The following is a 22008-nucleotide window of genomic DNA, read 5'->3' on the forward strand; positions in this document are numbered from 1 at the left end:
ACTATTATGTGTTAATAAGATTATATTGTTTGTGTATATATGAAAAATGAATGGAAAAAGTGGTGTCATAATTAGTATTATTATGGGGTAGTGGTCTGGGGTGGAGATGGGGCGGGGTCTGGCCCGCAACTTAGCCTGTGTTTTGGATTTCGGCCCCTTAATGTGATTGAGTTTGACACCCCTGCTCTAGGGGGGAAAAAAAAACATCATCCCACCTGAGGTTAGAGTTACTGTCATGCCATTTCTTCACTGAGTCTCCTGAAAGAAGAGTCTTGTCAACGAGACAGGTGGGAAACTCCTACCACTGATCTTCTACCCAAACCCTAAACATCAAGGAGTCGAACAGTAATCTCTGATCTCTCTCCAACCAATTAGGAACGATTTTATGGCACCCAGAAAAAGACCGTGGAACCGCTCTCACCTTCTGATGGGGCGGCAGGCTGTACCACCTCTTAACAGGCCCGGGTCCCAGGCTGCTCCGGAGCAGGGGGACACCACTGGTCCGCAGGCGAATCATACCGGCATGATACCGCCGGAGCCTCCCAGCCAGCCAGGGCTTTGGAACGAGGCAGCGGGCACAGGGCCGCAGACGCAAGGCCAGGCGGAGCATGGCAGGCCGGAGAGGGGGTGGAATATGAGTTAAAGAAGGGAACTACAACCTCCGCCACCCTCACCACTACCACCCCGCTCTCTCCGCCTTCCACAATGACCTCCGGGCGGCGCGCCCGCAGCTTTACGGCAAGCGCGCTCACCAACTGTCGCAGAGGACTGTCATAAACACGGGGAGGTGGCTGCGTGCTGGAGCGCGAGACGCCGACATCTGTGGAATGAATGAATGAGGGACGTCGTGCGAGAGGCGGGGGCGGAGCCGGAGGTTCGTTAGAGAGGAGTCAACTGTGTATCTGAACTTGGTTAAGCCCGAGAGCCTGGAGTGAATTTAAGAAACCCCCAAACGTGTACACCATTAACTCAAAACAAGTTTATTTAAAAGTTTATTGTACACGCAATATCAAATACTTAAATGCGTATGACAATTTAAAGTTAGGAGACAAAATAACACAATTTGTACAATTAAACATACAATGTATGTACACAAGTAATTAGCGATGCAAAAAGGAAGGGAGTGAACTACAATCTTTAAGGAAAGTAAGAATACGTTTAAGGAAAAAACAACATCAGGAGGGTAATGAAGAATGCTTTAAAAATATGGGTAAGCCTAAAAAGAGGTTGTGACCTATAAATAAGGTCTGTTTAAAATTAGGTATTTGAGCCTAGGATTAATGATAGATGAATTATCCTATCTATGACTCAAATGCGTCTTTGTACAGGTAGGAATTTAAAGTGCTTTAAAATTTTTCTAATGAGGTTTCTCCACGTAAATAGATTGTTCCAAAGCTGGGGTGCTATGACTGAAAAAATTGAAGCTCTTCTGGTACCTATTATTTTTAGAGAAGGGATAGTCAGCAAATGCTGTTCCGCAGCTAGTTTAGAAAAGATCTTTCTTATATACACAGTAGATAGCAGAGCTAACCAAATTACCCAGTTCCAAGAAGATTTTTTAAGCATGATAACGCTATCATGTTGTTTTTTAAAATTTAATTGTTTTATAGTGCCTATAAGCCCGAAAACTATTGAAGTGGTTTGGATTTCAAATATAGTAGATATCTTTCTGTCCCTGGAGAGCCTCAATGAGTTTTGTACCTGAGGCAATACAGATGTACTGTGGGACCTGGAGTTATAAATACTACACCTTGAGAATGACACGGTGACATAATTCATCACCGTTCCCATACCCGCGGATAACTGCGGTAAATAATCCCATGTCATTTTTTAGTGTCCATTTCAACCTCAGTCCTTCTACACCAGCATTCTTAGCAGAGCTTGAGGGTCAGTGGTTGTAGCCCTTCATACTCTGATTCTTCCCTCTCTCCTGAAAGAATGACATGAAGATAGTTTCCCGCAGTTATCCGCAGGGATGGTGATGAATTTTGTCACCGTATCATTCTCTATAACTACACTACTTTGGGATGTAAATTCAAGTGGTACTGACCAAAAAATATATTCCCGGAACTGATAGACTTCAAACATATGTATATTCTGTATTTTATTTATTTAGCTTACACTAGGTACTTCCCTATTCCTAAAGGGATTACAGGTAGATACTCAGAACCTAACGCTGGCACTAGAAGTGATTAGCACTGGACTAGTGCCAGTGTTAATCTGCACTGGATGTTCAGAGGGATCTAGCACAGGAAACGTGTGTACCCAAGAACCAAGATTAGCACTAGTGGTGTAGCAAGGGTGAGAAGCACCCGGGTGGGCGCCTCCCCTCTCTCTGCTCCCCCACAATCATCCCCTGCTCCTTCCTCGATCCCACCTGCCACACATGCCTCCCCTTCCCCCATACCTCTAGTTGAAGTTGTTGCTCACGGCGTTCAATAACATGCTCCTCATGACCCCATTGGCTCACCGTTTGATGTCACTTTCTATGCGTGGCACCTGGACATGACATCAGCGGGAGAGGCGACAGGGTCGCAAAGAGTATGTTGTTGACCGCCGTGAGCAACAACTTCAACTAGAGGTATGGGGGAAGGGAAGGGAGGCATGTGCATGGAGGAGAGGAATGGGAAGAGGTGGGGGACGGAGAGTAGCAGGGGTGTCAGCGCCTCCACCAACATGGCGCTCAGGGCGGACCACCCCCCCTTACTACGCGACTGATTAGCACAAATAATATTTAAATGTAGTCAAACAGGTGTTAATGAGTTCATTGCCTACATATTCTCTCCCCATGTTCAGAGAAAGCTGCCCTTAGCACTGGAAGCCTAACTCCAGCTCAGAGCTGGCATTGGGGTATTTGAAAAGATGATTTCCTCCTTAAAATCTGCCAGTTTTGATTGAATTTGGAAGCAGAAGGAAGCTCCTGGGTTATTCCATGCAAAGTGGTCTAATGGTCCCCACCATTATGTTTCAGATTTTGTTCAAAATTTTCACTTTACAGCAATTGAGCATGAATAGCGGCATCATAACATTCCTTCAAATTTGGCATCTTTGACATAGGAGCGGAAATTTGTCCATGTTTAGAGTCAATTATAAAAAAAAGTCTGCCTATCATCCTAAAAGCAACACTGTTTGAAAGAGAAACTTTTACACTTTAAGATACATGCCTTTTGGTTTTGCAATGCCACTGCCATAAATGTACAAATTCACCTCAGAGTTAGGAATGTTTAGCAGTGTGACATGCAATATTACATAAGAACATAAGCAGTGCCTCTGCTGGATCAGACCAGAGGTCCATCAAGCCCAGCAGTCCGCTCACGTGGCAGCCCATCAGGTCCAGGACCTGTATAGTAATCCTCTATCTATACCCTTCTATCCCCTTTTCCTTCAGGAAATTATCTAATCCCTTCTTGAACCCCAATACCGTACTCTGTCCTATCACACCCTCTGGAAGCGCATTCCAGGTGTCCACCACCCTTTGGGTGAAGAACTTCCTAGCATTGGTTCTAAATCTGTCCCCTCTTAATTTTTCCAAATGCCCTCTCGTTCTTATACTTTTTGAAAGTTTGAAGAATCTGTCCCTCTCCACTTTCTCTATGCTCTTCATGATCTTGTAAGTCTCTATCATGTACCCTCTAAGTCTCCGCTTTTCCAGGGAAAAGAGCCCCAGTTTCTCTAATCTTTCAGCATATGAAAGGTTTTCCATACCTTTTATCAATTGTGTCGCTCTTTTCTGGACCCTCTCGAGTATCGCCATATCCTTCTTAAGGTACAGCGACCAATATTGGACGCAGTACTCCAGATGTGGGCTCATTCTGTAAGTTACACATGTTAAGTGAAAACTCTGCCTGTGTCCCAACCATACTCTACCCCTTGCAAATATACGCTATGCAGGATAAGTAGATATCTACAAGAATAGCACTTAGGCAGGATATTGTTAAATGCACATGAATATGTGAACATACACACACACATATGCCAGTATTCTATTGTGTAACATGTATGCAAATGTTAGCACTTAGGGCCTGATTCTGTAAGTAGTACCATAAGTTAGGCAGTGGTAAGTGCCCATCACCTAACTTAATTGCTTTAATTGGCGTGGAATTGACTGCACCGTTAACAAACAATTAAAATGTGTTTAATAAAATGTAGACGCCTACTAGGGTAGATGTTGTAAATGCATATACAACAAGGTGCCTAAGGTCAAAGTAGGTGTGATTAGGGGCAGAGATGAAGGTTCCCATTATCAGATGTACACTGCTATACCCTGTAATTCGCTGTATGTACAGTTTCTCTTTATTGTAAACCACCTAGAAGTCGCAAGATTGTTGGCGGTATATAAGAATAAAGTTATTATTATTAGGCGCCTGTAAATGCAATTCTCAAAAGAACTTAGGCATCTGCAAGGTAAGCCAGTAAAATCCTGGCCTACATTACCAGTGCTTATGTTCTATGATAGATGCCATTTGCTGTGATTCTTTAAATGGTATCTAAGCGTGATTGATATGCAGCTGGTGTCTTTTTTTGTAGGCGGCTGCCAATTTAGGCACCTTTTACAGAATCTGGCCCTTAGTGTATAAAATTACCCTTTGTTCTCAGGCCTCAGGAGGGAGTAGGACCACTATGATGCTTGGGAAAGGAGCCCTTGCTGACTCCTTTGGCTCAAGTTCTTTCACAGTGTACACAAAAGGTCCATGATGTAGGACAAGGGGGAGTCTGCCAGTCTGGAGGCCAGTTGAAACTAGAACTTATGTTGCTTTTTTTTCCTGGTTCTGCCAGACCCTAGCCATCCTTAATTAAAAATACCAGATAAGCAGGTCAGATACCCAGATGATGACCTTAATTTTAGCTTAAATTTAATTATTTAAATACATCATGATTGTGCAGGGGAGGTGGGGTCTGATCTGTGTCTTGTTTAGATTAGTGGTTCTTAACCAAGTCCTCAGGACACATCTAACCAATCGCTTACAGTGGATGTAGTGCATGCACATTTCTCTCTTGCATATACATTGTGGATATCCTGAAAACCTAACTTCACAAGGTGTGTCACAAGGATGGGGTTAAGAAATCCTGGTTTTTAGAGGAACTGCCTCTGAGCTGCCACAATACCCAGTTCTAAAAGGGAGATTTTAAGCCAGTCCTAGGTTTCTAACAACCCTATAATAAAGTGTTATGGGACAAACAGCATCAATTTTGATTTTAAAGGTGGGGACTATAATTACCACACTATTTTAGATGAAAAATTAAAACTAGGACTGGCCCACCTTAAACTGAGTAACTGGCAGCTCTGCTGTCATACAGGGAGGATAACTTTGTAGAGGTTGTCTAGGTGGGAAAATGGTTGTTTAAAATGATGCAAGTATTTTAGCGATTGTTTGTTGAATGGGAAGTCTTTCATGGAGTATATTTGGCACCATGCACAAATTAAAAGTTAATTTTATAACAGGAAATGTTCAAAAATAGAGCAGCATCAGTAGTGGAGGAGTGTTCTAGTGGTTCGAGCTACTGCCTCAGCACCCTGAGGTTGTGGATTTGATCCTAGTGCTGCTCCTTGTGACCCGGGGCAAGTCACCTAACCCTGCCATTCTCTCAGGTACCATAGTTAGATTGTGAGCCCACAGAGAGGGAAATGGGGGTGGGGTCTGGGGCACAGCTTGGGTGGGCAGTAGTTAGAGATACTCAGTTGATATTTGTTAGACTTAAGGGGTACTTGGCTTGAAGAAGTTGAGAAACACTGACCTGAAGTCAGGACTCCTAGACACATTTCATCAGAAATAATATTGTCCTTATAAAATTGAGTATACAGTCTACCAAAATTTATTTTTCTCCATCTGAGCTAAACATGCTTCTTTTAAAATGTTAACTAAAAAGCGACAGGGTTTCTGTAAAGGAACAACATGGATCATTCTCGTTTTGAGGGATGGGAGGGTTGGGTAGTTTTACTGTTAGAGAAATTGTATAGCACTAGAGTATTGGGAGATGGGTTATTGTTAGATTGTTTGCTGCTGTTTGATGATGCTGTATGTTAATGTGGTTTAATTGAATAAAAATTTAAATTTAAAAAAGTTAATTAAAATCATGCATGCCATTCCACAGTGCTTATACTTTATACACATTCCTCCTTTCTATATATACTGCATCAAAAGTTAGGTGCCAATTTGACATGTAACTTCCATGCTACAATGGCAGTTATGCACCAAAACGGGAGTGCTGTTCTCTAACTTGGCCTGAACTGCAAGGAGGGGCTGCATGGCATTGGCATTCCGCCCCTCATGGAAGAGGCATTGGCATGGACCGTGTCATCAATGTGTGCAACTTACAGAATACTGTCATTTGAGTGCACAAGATGCCACATGTACTGTAGGCACATGCATGTATTCCTGCTATTGACATGCCATAAGTGCATATGCCTAAATGTTGGTCTATGATTGCTGACTTACACTAGTGTTCCATAATGAATTTGGCATGTAAATTTGCCATTATACATAGTATACTATCCTAACACTGAGATTTTTGGGACCTAACTTGCCCTTTATAGTATTGCATTCATTGAGGGAAGGCGGTTTTCAGATGGTCAATTTATGAATGTGTATTGTTGTTATCCCTAAATTGTTTGGGGCCTATATATTATCTGTATAGAACTGCATCTACCAATGATGCTACCTAGAGGATACACTCTGAACATTTTATAGATTCATTTTGAATCTTCCTTTCCTAAATCTCAAACAAGCTATAAAACTTAGGGCTCCTTTTACAAAGGCGTGCTAGCGGTTTTAGTGCACGATACAATATCGCACGCGCTAAACACTAACGCTGGCATAAAGCTTGCATTAGTATTTTTCGTTTAGCACACGCTAAAAACGCTAGCGCACCTTAGTTGTTTTAGCAAGTCAGATGCCTCAATTTCTGATGAGAAATTACATCTTACCTGCCAATTTGCTTTCCTTTAGTCCCTTCAAACAGGCCAGACTGATGGATTATGCACTCCCACCAGCAGATGGAGACTGAGATCCCCTAAGACCTTAAGTGAGCCTTCAGCCTTTGCAGTCCTAAGAGTGTCAGTATTTTCAGTCTCCAGCACATAGTGGACATGGTAAGCTTGTGCAATCTCAGTTGGTTTGGTAGGACTGGAGGTCTAGTATCCTCTTGCTTTTGAAAGCTTTAGGAACTCATTTTGCAGGTTTCCATTGGCTAAAACGTGGTTGTTTCAGCAGGTCTTTGAGAGTGGTTGGTTGCCTGAGTTTCTATATAATTTTACTCTTCCCTTTCTATCTTGTTAACCTCATTCCTTTTTTTACCCCTTGTTATGTTTTAATTTTGTAAACTGCTTTGCTATGTTGTTGTTGCCTTAAAGATAGCATCACATACCTCTACTAGTTAAATAACATTATTTACTGAGAGGGCTATTTTAAAGTTTTGTACATAGGCAAATGATGATTGTATATCAACAGACTGCCTGAAAACTGCTCTATCTTGGTACAGCTAAAATTATATTGAAATATTAGGTTCTTATCTTGATAATAATCTTTCTGTTAATCTTCTCAGGAGTCTGTATGTATGGTGACATACCAAAGCAATGGCTAACATCTAGGGAGGGACAGAAAAGCCTACTTGCAAGACTGAGGACCCAAAAGCAGTAGTCTCTCTGTAAAATCTGGAAAAAGTATGCAGAGTAGACCAAGTAACTGCTCTACAGATATCTGAAGGAGGAACTGCCTGAGACTCCATTCTGTGACACCCCTGGTGGAATGCACCTTGAGAGAGACTAGTGGCCATTTACCACAGGCAATGTATGCCAAAGAGATGGTCATTCAAATCCATCTAGCTGTAGGAACCTTGGAAGCCAGCCTGCCACTCCAGGACTGGCTGGTTAGCATGAACAGATGGTCTGAAAGGCGAAAGTCATCGATCATTTCTAAGTACTGAAGCATGTTTACCTTTCTCAAAATTATATCCTGCTTGTCTGAGCCTGTAGATTGAAAAGCAGGCAGATGAACCTCCTGGTTGACTTGGAAATCAAGATACAGCAACAGGTTGGTAGTAAATAGATAAACCTAAATGGAGGAAAAGATCTCAGATCCACCACTAAGGGAACACATAAGTATTCTCCCTATAATCATGTGGTGATAGGTTTCTTTCATCGATCAAAAAACTTCCATTGTATTTTTTTGTATAATTTTTTTGTTTATACTTGTATTTGAATTAAAACTCATAAAGTGCTATGATTTTTTGTTTATATATGTGTTTGAATTAAAACTCATGAAGTGCACTGTTTAGTAATAAATTTTTCATATAATGCTACTATGCAGAAAAAATATTACTTATCTGCAGCTGAAGACAGGTTAAAGTGCTTGAGTGCTCCAATCGAAAAGTGCAAGCGGCCAAAGCTGAAAAAAGATAGCACACAAAAAATGTTAAAGTGCTAAGTGCTCGTCAAAGTTGCACAATATAATTGAAAATGCAGAAAAAATACTTATCTGCAAATTGGAAAAGCAGGTTAAAGTGCTGTAGTTTAAAGTGCTCTATGCTTAATCGTAAATATGGCACTTCACATGCACCCTGCTAAGTTCAAAAGTATATTGCACATCCCCGTCTCGGATCATTAAATCGCTCTTAGTCTCGGTTCGTTAGCTCTCAATGGGTCCCGTTTCACCCTACAAAGGGCTTCATCAGGAAACGAGTGCTTTTGTGGGATAGACCTTTGCTAGCATATTTATGATTAAGCATACAGCACTTTAAACTACAGCACTTTAACCCGCTTTTCCAATTTGCAGATAACAAGAAAGCCCGGCCACCTGCACTGTAAGGCCTTTCTCCAGCCTGGCTTGAAGGAAAGCCAGTATGACTTGCTCCACTTGGTCCTTTGCACACCACTGTTGAAAAACCTTCCAAGCTTTAGGTAGTCCGCCATAGTAGACGGTTTCTTAGCCCAGAGAACAGTAGCAATAACCACATCTGACTAGCCCTTGCGGATTAGAGCCATGTACTCAAGAGCCATGCCGTAAGACCATGGTGCTGTGGATTCTCCATGGGGACTGGCCCCTGATTCAGAAACCCACGATGAAGAGGCGGTGTGAGGCTCCTGGTAGAGACAGAGACTGATATCAAGAAAGCCTGGGATAGGCACGTGGGATCTCTTAGAGAGAGGAAGAGATAATGGCTACTGTGGATGGGCAGACTGGATGGGCCATTTGGCCTTTATTTGCCATCATGTTTCTGTCCTGCTGAAGATGTACCAGGTCCAAATACGGTTGGCGAGGCAAGTTTGGGGCCACTAGGATTGTGAGACCTGGATGAGTTGCGATTTTGAGAATAATCCAGCCCACCATGGGTCAAGGGGGAAAGATATAAAGTAGACTGACACGTGGTCAGGGCTGGACCAACATGTCCAACCCCGAGCTTCCTGTTTCTTCTCTTCGACTGAAGAAGTGCTTCACTTTCGAGTTTTTGGCAGAAGCCATCAAATCCATCATTGGCCTTCCCCAGTGGTGCACAATGAGATCGAACACCCTTTGGAAGAGCGACCATTCCTCTGGGTTCAGAAACTGTCAACTTAGAAATTTAGCCTGTACATTTTCCACTCCAGCCATGTGGGCCACAGAAAAAGCCTGAAGGTGGCCTTCACCCACCGGAAGAGCATCTGAGCCTCTAAGTGCAAGGGGATGCTTCTGGTACCTCCCTGTCTGTTCACATACACCACTTCTGTGGTGTTGTTGGAGAACACCCTTACAGCTTTTCCTTCAATTATGCTTTCCAGTGCCTTCAAGGCCACCTGGATGACTCAGATCTTGAGAAGGTTTATGGACTACTCTTTCTGATTGTGAGTCCACTGGCCATGAATCAAGCAGTCCCCACAATGAGCTTTCCAGCCAAAAAGAATGGCATCAATTGTAAGAGTCAGTCACTCCGATATCCATGCCCTTCGACAAGAAAGAAGAGTCAAGGAGGTTTCCTGAAGCCACCAGTGTAAGCTGTTCCTTGCTGTTCCTGCCCATGGGAGCTGCATCTGAAGTGAATGCCTCTATGGAGACCACCGGGAAAGAAGTGCGTCCTGGAGAGATCATGTGTGCTCTGGCCCAGGAGAAAACTTCCAGAGATGTTGTCATGAAGCCCAACACATGAAGATGATGCCACACAGTAGGAATCTACATTTTGAAAAGAGACAGGATCTGTTGCTGCAGCTTCTGTTTGCATGGTTCTGGAAGAAAAATGCAGCCCTGAGTCATGTCGACCAGAATGCTCAAGATACTCCAGAGTCTGGGTCAGTTCCAAATGGCTGCTCTTGAAGTTGACAATCCAGCCAAAGCACTGAAGCAAAATGCCCTGCTAGCTCACACTCCTGCCTGAACGGGACTCTGATCAGCCAGTTGTCCAGGTAGGGATGAATCTGGATCCCCGTATCTGGAGATGAGTTGCAACCACCACCATAACCTTGGTGAAAGTGTGAGGAGCTGTCATCAATCCAAATGGAAGGGCTGCAAACTAGAAATGCTGCTGAAGTATGTGGAAGCTCAAATATTTTCTGTGACCTGGAAAGATGGGAATATGCAGGTACACCTCCATGAGGTCCAGATAGACCAGAAATTTTCCTGGAGCCACAGCTGCAATGACAGACTGGGCTGTCTTCATGTGGAAATGAGGGACCTTCAGAAAGGCATTTTACTACCTTGAGATCCAAGATGGGCCTCCAGTCCTCTGTGCCTTTCTTGGGCATGATGAAGTATCTGGAGTATCTGTCTGAGCCTGAGTCGATATTGGGGACTGGTTCTATGGCCCAAATGTCCAGAAGTCTTTGAAGTGTGGCCCTTACTTTGGCCTTTTTCCAGCAGTCCGACCAGAGTCGACGAACAAATCCAGAGGAGGGCGATAAAATTCAATCTTGTGACCCACTCGAATGATATCCAATATTCATTTAACCAAGGAAATTTTCTCCCACTCCCCCCAAAACATCAACAACCACCCCCAATGTGTGGAGGGCACAACTGCTAACTTGGCATCATTGGGGCTTTTTGGAGGAAGGGTGACATGAGCCCTGAGGACTGCTGGCGCCTGGAGTTGCTGAATCGCTGTCTATAACCCTGTAAGGACCTCTGGACAGAGGCCCCCTAGAATTACTGCCAAGAATGACTGGAGGGATGAAAAGTGTTCCTACTCCTGCCTGGAGGTCGGCGTGGTCTGGCAGAGACTTAAGGTGGCAATCTGCCACACTGGCCATAAAGTCATCAAGACCCTTATTGAAAAGCATCTGTCCCCTTAAAGGGCAGCCTGCTCAAGGTCACCTTAGACGCTAAGTCGCCCGCCCATTGCCAGATTCACAGCATTCTGCGAGCTGAGACAGCATAAGCTAACACCTTGCTCATGACTCTGTAAAGGTTGTATAAGGTATCTGCCATGTAATCCACCCCTTCCAGCACAAGCTGGGGGCAGGCAACTTCTTCAGAGGGCTGCCGCCAGTCTGTTGTGGCAGGCCCGAGCAGAAAACAAAGCAGCAGCAGCCTTGATCCCCAGAGCAAGAGCTTCAAGCTGCTTCTTCAGAATCATGTCCACCTTGTGGTCCTGAACATCTTTCAGTATAACACCACTCTTGCTTGGGAGAGCCATACATTTAATGACCTGAGCCACCACCGAATTCACCTTTGGCTGGAACATGGAACAGGGTCCCCTCTGGGGTCTCCCGCTGTTCCATAACCAGTGCAGTAATGTCCGGATGTGCAGGAAAAAAAGGAGGTCTAAGCATTAGAGCCACTCATGACCATGCACTGGGAAGAGGAAGTTAGAGCCTCCAGTTTCATTTCTTTAAGAGCATTAGCAAGCAGCACAATTTTTTGCAAGTAACAGTGTCCTCATACCCTAAGGAGTTCATCCCAGTTAATTAAAATAAAAATTGAGGGGTTTTGAGGCAGCTGGAGGCTTTTGAAAAAAAGATCAATTGAAATCCAAGATGTCTGCCGCCAGTAAAATTGTGCCAAAAACAGCCTGTGGAGACTTTATTGAAATTTCAAAAAGTTAAAAAGGGGTTTTAGAGGTGGGAAATCTAAATCCTAAACTCAGAAACCCTCAGATGTAAGATTTTCAGACCCACCCTGATTTTCCCATAGGAAATAATGGGGCTGTACTCTCAGTTCTGTGGAGGTGCCTGCCTGTCAGCTTTTCAGTGCAGCTGGAAAGAAGGAAAGGACTTTCTGCCTCAGATGCTTCCAAATCCAACTCCAAACTGAGAAATCTTCGGGCTGCCAGTCAGACCAACCCTGACCGAGACCTCCACCCCCATGGAACCTTGCAGAGCAATGGGAATGGGTAAACTACATAGCCATCACCCTGATGGTTCTTACACAGAGCACCCACAGCCTGCACTCAAGCCATTGAGAAACTCAGAAAGCAAGCTGGCTTCCAGGGGAACGGACCCTGAGCCCAGAAGTCTCGCAGCATGCTGGCTCCCAGATCCACCCGAATGCTTGCTCTGCAGAGCTCAGAAGAACCTGCATCCTTTCCCAGGCAGAGATGAAATGTTTCTGAAGCATGTGCTTTGGGCAGGACCAGAAACTAACCCAAATGTACATATTTATTTGAAACATATTTATATACTGCCTATTCAATATTTTTAGCGGATTACACAAGATATACGTAATCAGCAGGCAAACATAATAAACAACACAACATCAATTATAGGTCATACAAAAACTGTACAGAAGCTTGCTCAAATAAAAACATTTTCATCCTTTTTCTAAAATCCAACTTACCCTGCATAGTTCTAAAATCAATTGGCAAACTATCCCATAACTTAAGTTTCTGAAAGTAAGAAGCTCATAAAATTTCAGAGGACATTTCAGGATCTATTCACATTATCTTCCATATGTACACAAAGAGCAGATGCAAGAATCCATGGGTACTTTCTGTACATAGCAAACTTGGAAGGGAAAGCAAGCACAAATTTTCTCTTTGACACTTGATGCAAAGCCCAAATGTAAAAAAGTGGAGAGACTGAAAACTGCCCCTTTATGTGAACAACCTTTCACAAACCAATATCAGTCAAGCAGAAATTCTTCATGTGCAAGCAAAAAATAAAGATTAGGTTCTTACCTTGATAATCTTTCTTGTAGATTTGTCTAGTGGTCCTGAACCGTAGGTTGTTTTTTTATAATTCTTTATTTAAGTTTTAACAATTGACAATATTTACAAGTCAAACAAGAAAAATACAGTGTAAAATGAAATATAAGACTCCAAATTGTTTAAACACGTATAAGAGCTCTTTCTCTATGTGCCATAGGAGAAACACATATAAGAGCTCTTTCTCCGTCTGGAGTAATGCATCCAAGCTCCCGCTTCTGGGCTTGTATCTTTGACTGTAAAAGTGAGTCGTCTTTGTGTTTGCTGCCAAGGCCATCAGATCCATCTATGGAGACCCCACTGCCCGCGGGTGGGAATAGAGACCATTCCCCTGGGAAATTGGCACGCACATTTTCCACTCCTGCTACGTGCATGGCCGAAAGAGCCTGTGAATGAGCTTCTGCCCACTGAAAGAGGAGTTGAGCTTCTAAGCGCAATGGGGCGCTTCTGGTGCCTCTTTGCCTGTTGACATAGGCCACCACTGTTGCATTGTCCGAGAAGAATCTGACAGCCTTGCCTTCCAGAGACTTCTGCTGAACCAGTTTCCAACAACTCTGAACTGGATGTCTGTTGCCATGATCCTCCTAACCATAATGTCCCTGGAGAGGGTAGCCACCACCGCAGGCTGTTCTTCCCTGCTGATAACCAAGGAAGTGGTCGCTAGAGAGGGTCCATTTGAGGAGACCAGTGAGAAAGGAGGGAGTCTTGGGTCACATGTGTGCTCTTGCCTAAGGGACCAAATCTATGGTTGTCACCATCAACACCAGAACCTGCAGGTAGTACCATACTATGGGAGACGGCCTCTGGAGAAGACCGAAATCTGCTTCTGGAGTTTCAGTCTGTGTGGCTCTGGAAGAAAAACCTGGCCTAAGGTTTGTGTCGAACAGATCTCACAGGTACTCCAGGTACTGGATCGGCTCCAGCTGACTCTTCCTGAAGTTGACAATCCATCTCAAGCCCTAGAGGAGTTGCGCCAGTCTTGAAACTGCCAATTCGCTTTCCTCCTTGGATGGAGCTCTGATAAGCTAGTCATCCAAATATGGATGCACTTGGATTCCTGCCTTGCATAGGTATGCTGCCACCACCACCAACTTGGCAAAAGTGCAAGGTGCTGTTGCTAAGCCAAAGGAGATCACCTGGAAATGCTCCAGCACATGAAACTGCAAATCTCTCCTATGGGCCAGGAAAATGGGAATGTGGAGATAGACCTCTGTCAAATTGAGGGAGGCGAGAAATTCCCCCGGTGTCACTGTCACTATGACTGACCGAACTGCCTCCATGTGAAAGTGCGGCACTTTCAAGACCTCATTGACTGACTTGAAGTCCAGAATTGGTCTCCAGTTCTCTGAACCTTTCTTTGGCACAATGAAGTATACGGAGTCTCTGCCTGAGCCCGATTCGTCATCCGGGAGCAGCTCTATGGCATGAAGAACCAGTAGCCTTTGCACTGTTACCTGGACTTGTAGGGTTCTTGCCGGTCAGCTGGCCAGAAAATCTATGAAATGGTCTGTAAGTGGTGCACAGAACTCAATTTTGTAACCATTTCGAAAACCTCTAGGTCCCAATGGTCTGCTCCAAAAAAGCCAACAACCTGCCCCCTATCTGGGGAGGCTCAGCCCCTGTCCTGGTGTCATTGTGATTTCTTAGAGATTAGGGAGGAGTGCAGTCATGATGCTTGCTGTCTCCTGCCTCTGCTGTGATCCCTGAAAAAACCTCTGCGTCATTTGGCCTGCTGCATAAGGACAAAATCTTCAAGAGCCTCAAAGAATGCCTTGTCCTGAACCCTGAGCCATCTGAGATCTAATGTCTGGCAAGGCCTCGGATGACAGTCCACACTTGCCATCAGGTCATCCAGACCCTTACCAAATAGCATCTGCTCCTGAAAGGAGAGCCTGCTTAGTGTGACTTTAGAGTCAGAATTTCCTACCCACTGTCTGATTCAAAGCATCTGTCAAGTGGAGATCGCATAGGCCGATACCTTGCTAACATCTCTGATTATATCATACATAGCGTTTGCTATATAATTCACCCGATAGGAGCATCTGGGGATCCTCATTGTCCTCCGGGACTGAGGCTCGAGATAATTGGATGTGGCAAGCACGTGCCACAAAGGAAGTTGTAGCTGCTGCCTTAACCCCAGGGCCATGGCTTCAAATTGTTTCTTGAGAAACAAGTCAGCTTTATAGTCCTGAGAATCCTTTAACATCAAATCTCCACTAGGCACAGTGATATGCGTTTGACCTGCAGCACCAGCGAATCCACCTTTGGCTGAACAAACAGTTGTTGGAAATCTGGAGCCATCAGGTAAAGTTTGGCCATAGCCTTACCCACCAGTAGGGACCCCTCTGGAAACTCCCAGTGGCCTGTGACAAGCTTTGTGACATCCGGATGCGAGGAAAAGCACTCAATCGGAGCAACAGAACTGCTGAGCACTGAGATGAGGGAGCTAGAGAAACTTCCAGCTTCAATTCTCTCAGCAAGGTGGAAATAATGGCCGAAAGCACAGAGGCTTTGCAAAGCTGGTGCACCATGGGATCTTCCCCCCCGGTCCAGGGCCACTGCCACTTCTTGACCGCCACTCTCATGCAAAGAACCAGACTCTGACAGTGAAACTTTATCTTGGGACAACAGTACATGGAATTTTTCATCCTCCCAGTCTATATCAGATTGAACCTCCTGGTCCAAGCCTGTGTCCTCATCTGGCTGAGTTCTTCTGCACCAATCCCTCTGGTGCGCTGCAAGCAGATGCTGAGGACCCTTGGCAGTTCAAATAGACGTTCCATATGAGGGTCAAAAAATCTGGGTTGAAGCCTTGTATTGGGGGTCTCAAGGACCCCAGTAGGTACCCCTGTCAGTCTTCCTGGGCTCCATAGCCCACACACATCTGCGCTTGGTCAATGCATGTCGGGAGAGCTCTGGAAAGGGTCTCTTATTCAGGGAATGCACCTCCTGTAGATCCCCCGCCCTTGAGGACATGGAGGAGGCTGAGCCAAAAGCCCCTACCCCTTCCCTGCGCGCTCTGCCACAAGCGGGACATAGATGCTCCTCGGCTGGCCATCCAGCGCAAACTTGGCATGATATAGGAGTAGGAAGGCCTGAGGGGTCCAGCCCTGTTGATATTTTAGCAAAATCGAGGGGTTTTGAGGCAGAGAAAGGCTTTAGAAAAAAAAGATTGTTTAAAATCCAAGATGGCTACAGCCAGCAAAATTGCACCAAAAACAACCCTGGGAGACTTCCCTGAAGGACAAAAATACAGGGAAAGCGGTTTTAGAGGAGGGGAACCTAGGCTCTAGGTGTAGAAATCTTCAAATTTGATTTTTGAGGCCCCCCATCCCAATTTTCCCCATAGGCTGTAATAGTCTTACTCACTGTGCTATGTGGTGCCTGCCTGCTTCAGCATAGGAATTCAGCTGGAATAAATAAAGAAATCTACCTCACTGATTTCACTGGATGAACCCACTCTTTAGGCTGCCAGTCTGACCGAGGTCGGACTGAGCCTCACGAAGAGGGGTAAGACCATGTAGCCAGTCCACTATTAATCCTGGCGAAGCCGAAAAGGAGCCAAACATCCTGTGTTCAAACTCCTGAATAAATTAGGGATGCGAGCAGCTATGAATGGTACGGCCCCTGAGCTTCAAATATAAAAAAGCAGGCTGGGCAGCTTGGTGTCCCCAAGGGCTGGGCTGATTTACTAGCAGCAGACTTCAGCTGCACAAGTTTGCCTCTTCTCCCAGGCAGAGGTCTCAACAAGTGGGAACCTCTGGGCACCGAACCTTCAATCAAAGACTTAGAAAAATACCCCAAAATAATAAAACCACAGAGCAGAAACACTTTTGAACAACTTGCTTGCAGAAAACAAACTGGGGGCAGGAGGCAGAATTAAAAAGATGATTGACAGTTTTCTGCAAGCAATTTGCAAGTTCAGATGCAAAACATATGGTTCAGGACCACTAGACACATTGCACTAGAAAATGGAGTTACATATATTTTGTATATACAACAGGAGAAATGTTATTAAATGTGACTAGACATTCTTATTTCCATAACAAAATAACACTAGGAATGAAAACTATTTTGTTTGGTGTTGTAGGGTTTCAACATGATATAAAACATAGAACCAATCTATAGAAAATGAACAGAATATAGTACACTATGTATATTATAAAGACTTGCACAACGCGTAAAAATATAGATTGATCTGTGACAATGATCTACACTGGTAAAAAAAATACTTCAAAACATTTACAAAAAGGGCACATTAATACAAAGTAAGAGAACAAAGTTCCATCTCTTGTTGAGATCCAAGAAAATGGTGGGCCACGCACTCACAGGTATAAGAAAGATAATGTATTTATAATCCATTTATTTCAATCCTTCCAGAAAACTGGTCCTATTTACACCTGATTTTTGTACCATTACAATCATCTCTGCTGTGCAGAAATACTATGCAGGCAATAGAGGATCAGAGAAAACCAGGACTGAGAACGCTCACAGGTCTTCTGCTCCTTGGGCTGAGATCAAGTGCTCTGTCAAAGGCTTGGATCTAGACTGAAGGTGGAAGCCATAAGCAATAGAGAGCACGAAAGGTTAGTGTCTACCACATGATAGATTGTAAAGTACCTGATAACTTTGTGATTCAGAAAATAACTGGGCGATGCTGAAAGTTTTGAGAAGTGGCAAAACTCTTAGAAATATCACTTGTATCGCCTTAAACCAAAATAATTATGCTGTGAATGATAATTTTAGAGTTATGTCAACTAAGAGGAGCAAAACATTTGATATTTCAGTTTTTCAGTATCTTATTTTATACTTTAAAATTTAAACCTCGTTATTCACATATCTTCACATCAAAACTTGGAATATCAGGACAGAACTGTACTACATGAGATTCTGAAAAAAACTTAAAGCTCTCCTCTTCGAAAACAAAAACTCTGTTGATAACTACCATTGGAGTACCTTGCCCTGATCTCTCATAGCTATGTACTATTTACAAAACCCTGCTACAAATTGAACCTCACCTTTATATTTTTTTCTAATATTACACATCTTTTGTCTCAATTGTAACTCATGACAAATTTAAATTGCTAAAATTGTAAGTTGCCTTAAAGCTTTCTAAGCATAGTGTGACTCAGAAATCACAAATTAGATTAGATTTTAATTTTAACAAAGATGGTTGTCAAGATCTTCATATTTAGCCAGTTTCCTTGGAAGAAGAAGGTGTTCCAACCATATTATTCTCCCAAATTCCCACTGATGGCGATGTTATAGGAACAATTATGAATTAATTAAATAACTTTCATTTTAGGGAAAGGGATTTGATATACCACTTTCTGTGGTTACAATCAAAGTGGTTTACATATTAGGTATTTATTTTGTGCTTGGGGCAATGGAGGGTTAAGTGTCTTGCCCAGAGTCACAAGGAACTAGAGTGGGAACCCAGTTCCTCAAATTCTTAGGGCACTGCACTAACCATGCTTCCAATGACTCTTCTAGCTTGCTAGAGCAGAAAATTGAGATTAGTAGAATAAGAAGGACAAAGATTAAGGATGTCATTCTATAAAACATTTTCCATATATAAATCTTATTTTACATGTGGAAAGTGACATAAAATTGTGGGGGAGGGGGTTACATGTAAAATTTTTTTTAAAAAAAAGTATATCAGAGGGCCCCTACATTTCTGCAGTCTGACTAGGTATTCCCAAGGGGCAGAGTTACCATTTATCTTACCCAATATGTATGCACATACAGTGGTACCTTGGTTTGCGAGCATAATTTGTTCCAGAAGCATGCTCGTAAACCAAAATACTCGTATATCAAAGCGAGTTTCCCCATAGGAACTAAGGGAAACTCGCTTGATACGTTCCCCCCCTCCCCCCCGAGAACCAGCATTGCTCCCCCTGACGACCTCCTCCCCGCATGATCCGGCACCCTCACCCCCGCGATCCGGCACCCACCCCGCTCAGAGAGAGCGTGAACTCGCAGGCCTTGAGCATGCACAGATGCTCAAGGCCCAGCAAAGAAAAGGAGGCAGATCTTCGTGCACCGGCACCCATGCACAGGACGTGTCAGTGCCGGTGGCCAGATGGAAGTAAGAAACATAGAAAAAGACGGCAGAAAAGGGCTATAGCCCACCAAGTCTGCCCATTCCAAATACCCGCCCCCTGGTTTCACTCCCTTAGGAATCCCATGTGAATATCCCATTTTCTCTTAAAATCTGACACGCTGTTGGCCTCAATCACCTGCAGTGGGAGTCTGTTCCAATGATCCACCTCTCTTTCGGTGAAGAAGTATTTTCTGGAGTCACCATGGAACTTCCCTCCCCTGATTTTCAGCGGATGCCCCCTGGTGGTCGAGGGGCCCATGCGGTAGAAGATATCTTCTTCCGACTCGATATGGCCCATGATGTACTTAAACGTTTCAATCATGTCTCCCCTCTCTCTTCGTTCCTCAAGTGAGTACAGCCTCAGTTTATTCAGTCTTTCTTCATATGTGAGATCCTTTAGCCCCAAGACCATCCTAGTGGCCATGCGTTGAACCGACTCGAACGTGTTTGGGTAGGTCTGGGGGATTTCAGATTGCGGCGGAGGTGTGTGTGTGTGTGCGATGCGAGCCCCGGGGGGGTGCTGGATCGCGGGGGGGGGGGGGGGAAAGGGTTCCGGAATGCAGGGGGCGCTGCTCGCAAATCGAGGCAAGCTTGGTTTCCGAGGCGCCGATTTTGCGAATGTTTTGTTCGTCTTGCAAAACACTCGTAAACCGGTGCTCTTGTAAACTGAGGTACCACTGAGGTATTTACATCTGCCTGGGGATAGTTCTAAGAGCCTATTTTATAAAGGCACACTGGTAACTATGTTGCCAGTAAAAAAACAAACAAACAACAACAACCCAATAACTTTAAAACCAATACAACTGTAAAGCAGGGGGTCCTCAAATCCAGTCAAGGTCACAACCCAGTCTGGCTTTCCACAATGAAAAATATGCATGACATCTATTTGTATTCACTGTTTCCGTTGCATGCAAATAGATCTCATATTTTTTGTGGAAAACCTGAAAACAAGGCTGGGTTGTGCACCTCAAGGACTGGATTTGAGGATCTCTGAGAAATGGCAAATAATTGCTAAATTTATGCATAAGACCATTGTATCAGGAGCCTGGGACATCTCAAACTTTGTCTCTTCCAAGACCATCTTATAATATAATCATTGGTCCAACTGAATATCAAATACATTTTGAATCAGTTGAGCACAAATCAATCCCAGACTGAGGGCACTAAATCATGAATGCAAAACCTTTTTGGAAGACTATATCATCCTGATATAGAGTGGCACATTTGAAAAGTGATTGTGTTGGTGTTGCTGATTAGTTTTTGAAAGCTAAGCAATGTACTCTTCTTTTGAATAATATTTTGCACACAAATAATTTTTGCAGATTTGTAGAAAAGTGAATTGATTTGTGCACTGATTGAAATTTTATTTGCTATTGAGATGGACCAATAATTATAACTACATGATGCTCCCACGCTTTCCCTGTGGAGGGTCCAGATGATTAACCTGCTTGCTTGGGAACATCCTGGACCACTCCTCTGTGCGTGGCTTTCGTTTTACGGCTACCTGGGAACCCTTCTGGAACACTGACTCCTTTGGCCAGGAGTCGGATTTTGAACTGTTGATTGTGTAATCCTAACTACTGATGCTTTCCCTAAAGGTTCTGCCTTTGCATATTGTTTGATTTGTTACTCATAGAGGGACTCTGGAAAGGGAAGGGGGGGATGGGGGGGGGAGTTTGAAAGTTGAAAATTGCTTGAGCTCTGTTTTCTGTGAGGATTGATGGACCTGTGTGTGTACCTTGGCTCAATAAAAATTATTTAAACATAACTATAGGATGCTTGCTATTGGGAAAAACAAATGCTAAGGATCTCCCAGATTTCTGATATGACTGCCTTTGCACATATTCAGCAATTTTTTGCCACTTTTCCCAGGTTTTATACATTCAAGGATGTTAGTTTGAAGATACTGTAGTTGATTTTGATACATTTTTTGCACTATTTTGTTAGCCTTTAAAAAACCCTCCATTGCCCCAGGTACAAAGTATCTGTATGTAAACCGGACTAAAACCCCATAAGGTGATATATCAAATCCCATCCCCTTTCCAAACAGGCATAAAATAGAAGCTGTTCTGAACTTTTTTTTTAGGTGCCATGTTATGAAATGTTAAGGGGGGAAATTCAGCAAATGGCATGGGATTATCTCTGCTAAGTTCATATTCTGTAAATGGTGCTCTGCATGGAACAATCTTTACGGAATACTAGCTTAGTGCACATTGCGCACCTAACTTTGGGCGCTTGGAAGATGTAAATGCCTACACTCAACTGATGGCAGTTAGGCACGCAAATGCAGATATTCTATAACATAGTACTTAATTTCTGGGAAAACCCCTGATCTGCCCATTCCCCCCTCCCGCCCACCATGATTATGCCTCATTTGGAGTTGCTTGCTTTGAAATTTAGGTTTGCATATTATAGCATAGGGTAGATTGTGCATAACTCCTAATTACTGTCAGTTAAGTGCTTGCTAATACCTATAATTGATTGTTTTTACCTAATTAGCTAACTAGTTTACATGCGGATATGCGATCTACACCCAAAAGTACAAACCCAACTTTGGACAATCAATACAGAATCCAGCAGTGTATGTCTGTAACTGTGTTCCTGATGTCTGCTAGTATAAATTCCATATTTAAGCCTAAACTGCCCATTTATTAACATTTTCAGAACTGCAAGAATAAGAGACCATCATTTCTCTCATTCAATGTGGTGGTTCTTCACAGATCAAGCCTTTCCTCCTGACAAATTGGTGTGGTGAATTTGTATTTGGTTTCCATGTATGCTCCCTCTCACTCCTCATACCT

At 43.6% G+C, this 22008-nt stretch overlaps 1 protein-coding gene and 1 long non-coding RNA gene across 2 annotated transcripts in view; one reads left to right on the plus strand and one right to left on the minus strand.

The window, feature by feature from the left end:
* Positions 1 to 646, minus strand: part of DLAT (dihydrolipoamide S-acetyltransferase) — a 46841-nt gene extending 46195 nt beyond the window's left edge. The window contains exon 1 of the mRNA XM_033918575.1: positions 422 to 646. Within this exon, the coding sequence (XP_033774466.1) occupies positions 422 to 610 (189 nt within the window). The 5' untranslated portion in view covers positions 611 to 646. The remainder of the gene's footprint in view (positions 1 to 421) is intronic.
* Positions 647 to 719: 73 nt separating this feature from the next.
* LOC117347518 lies at positions 720 to 8212 on the plus strand. Its single transcript, XR_004536807.1, has 3 exons — positions 720 to 874; positions 6948 to 7090; positions 7543 to 8212. It is a non-coding gene; the product is annotated as an uncharacterized LOC117347518 (long non-coding RNA).
* Positions 8213 to 22008: the final 13796 nt, after the last annotated feature.

This window comes from Geotrypetes seraphini, chromosome 13 (genome assembly GCF_902459505.1).
Source record: "Geotrypetes seraphini chromosome 13, aGeoSer1.1, whole genome shotgun sequence".
NCBI lineage: Eukaryota > Metazoa > Chordata > Amphibia > Gymnophiona > Dermophiidae > Geotrypetes > Geotrypetes seraphini.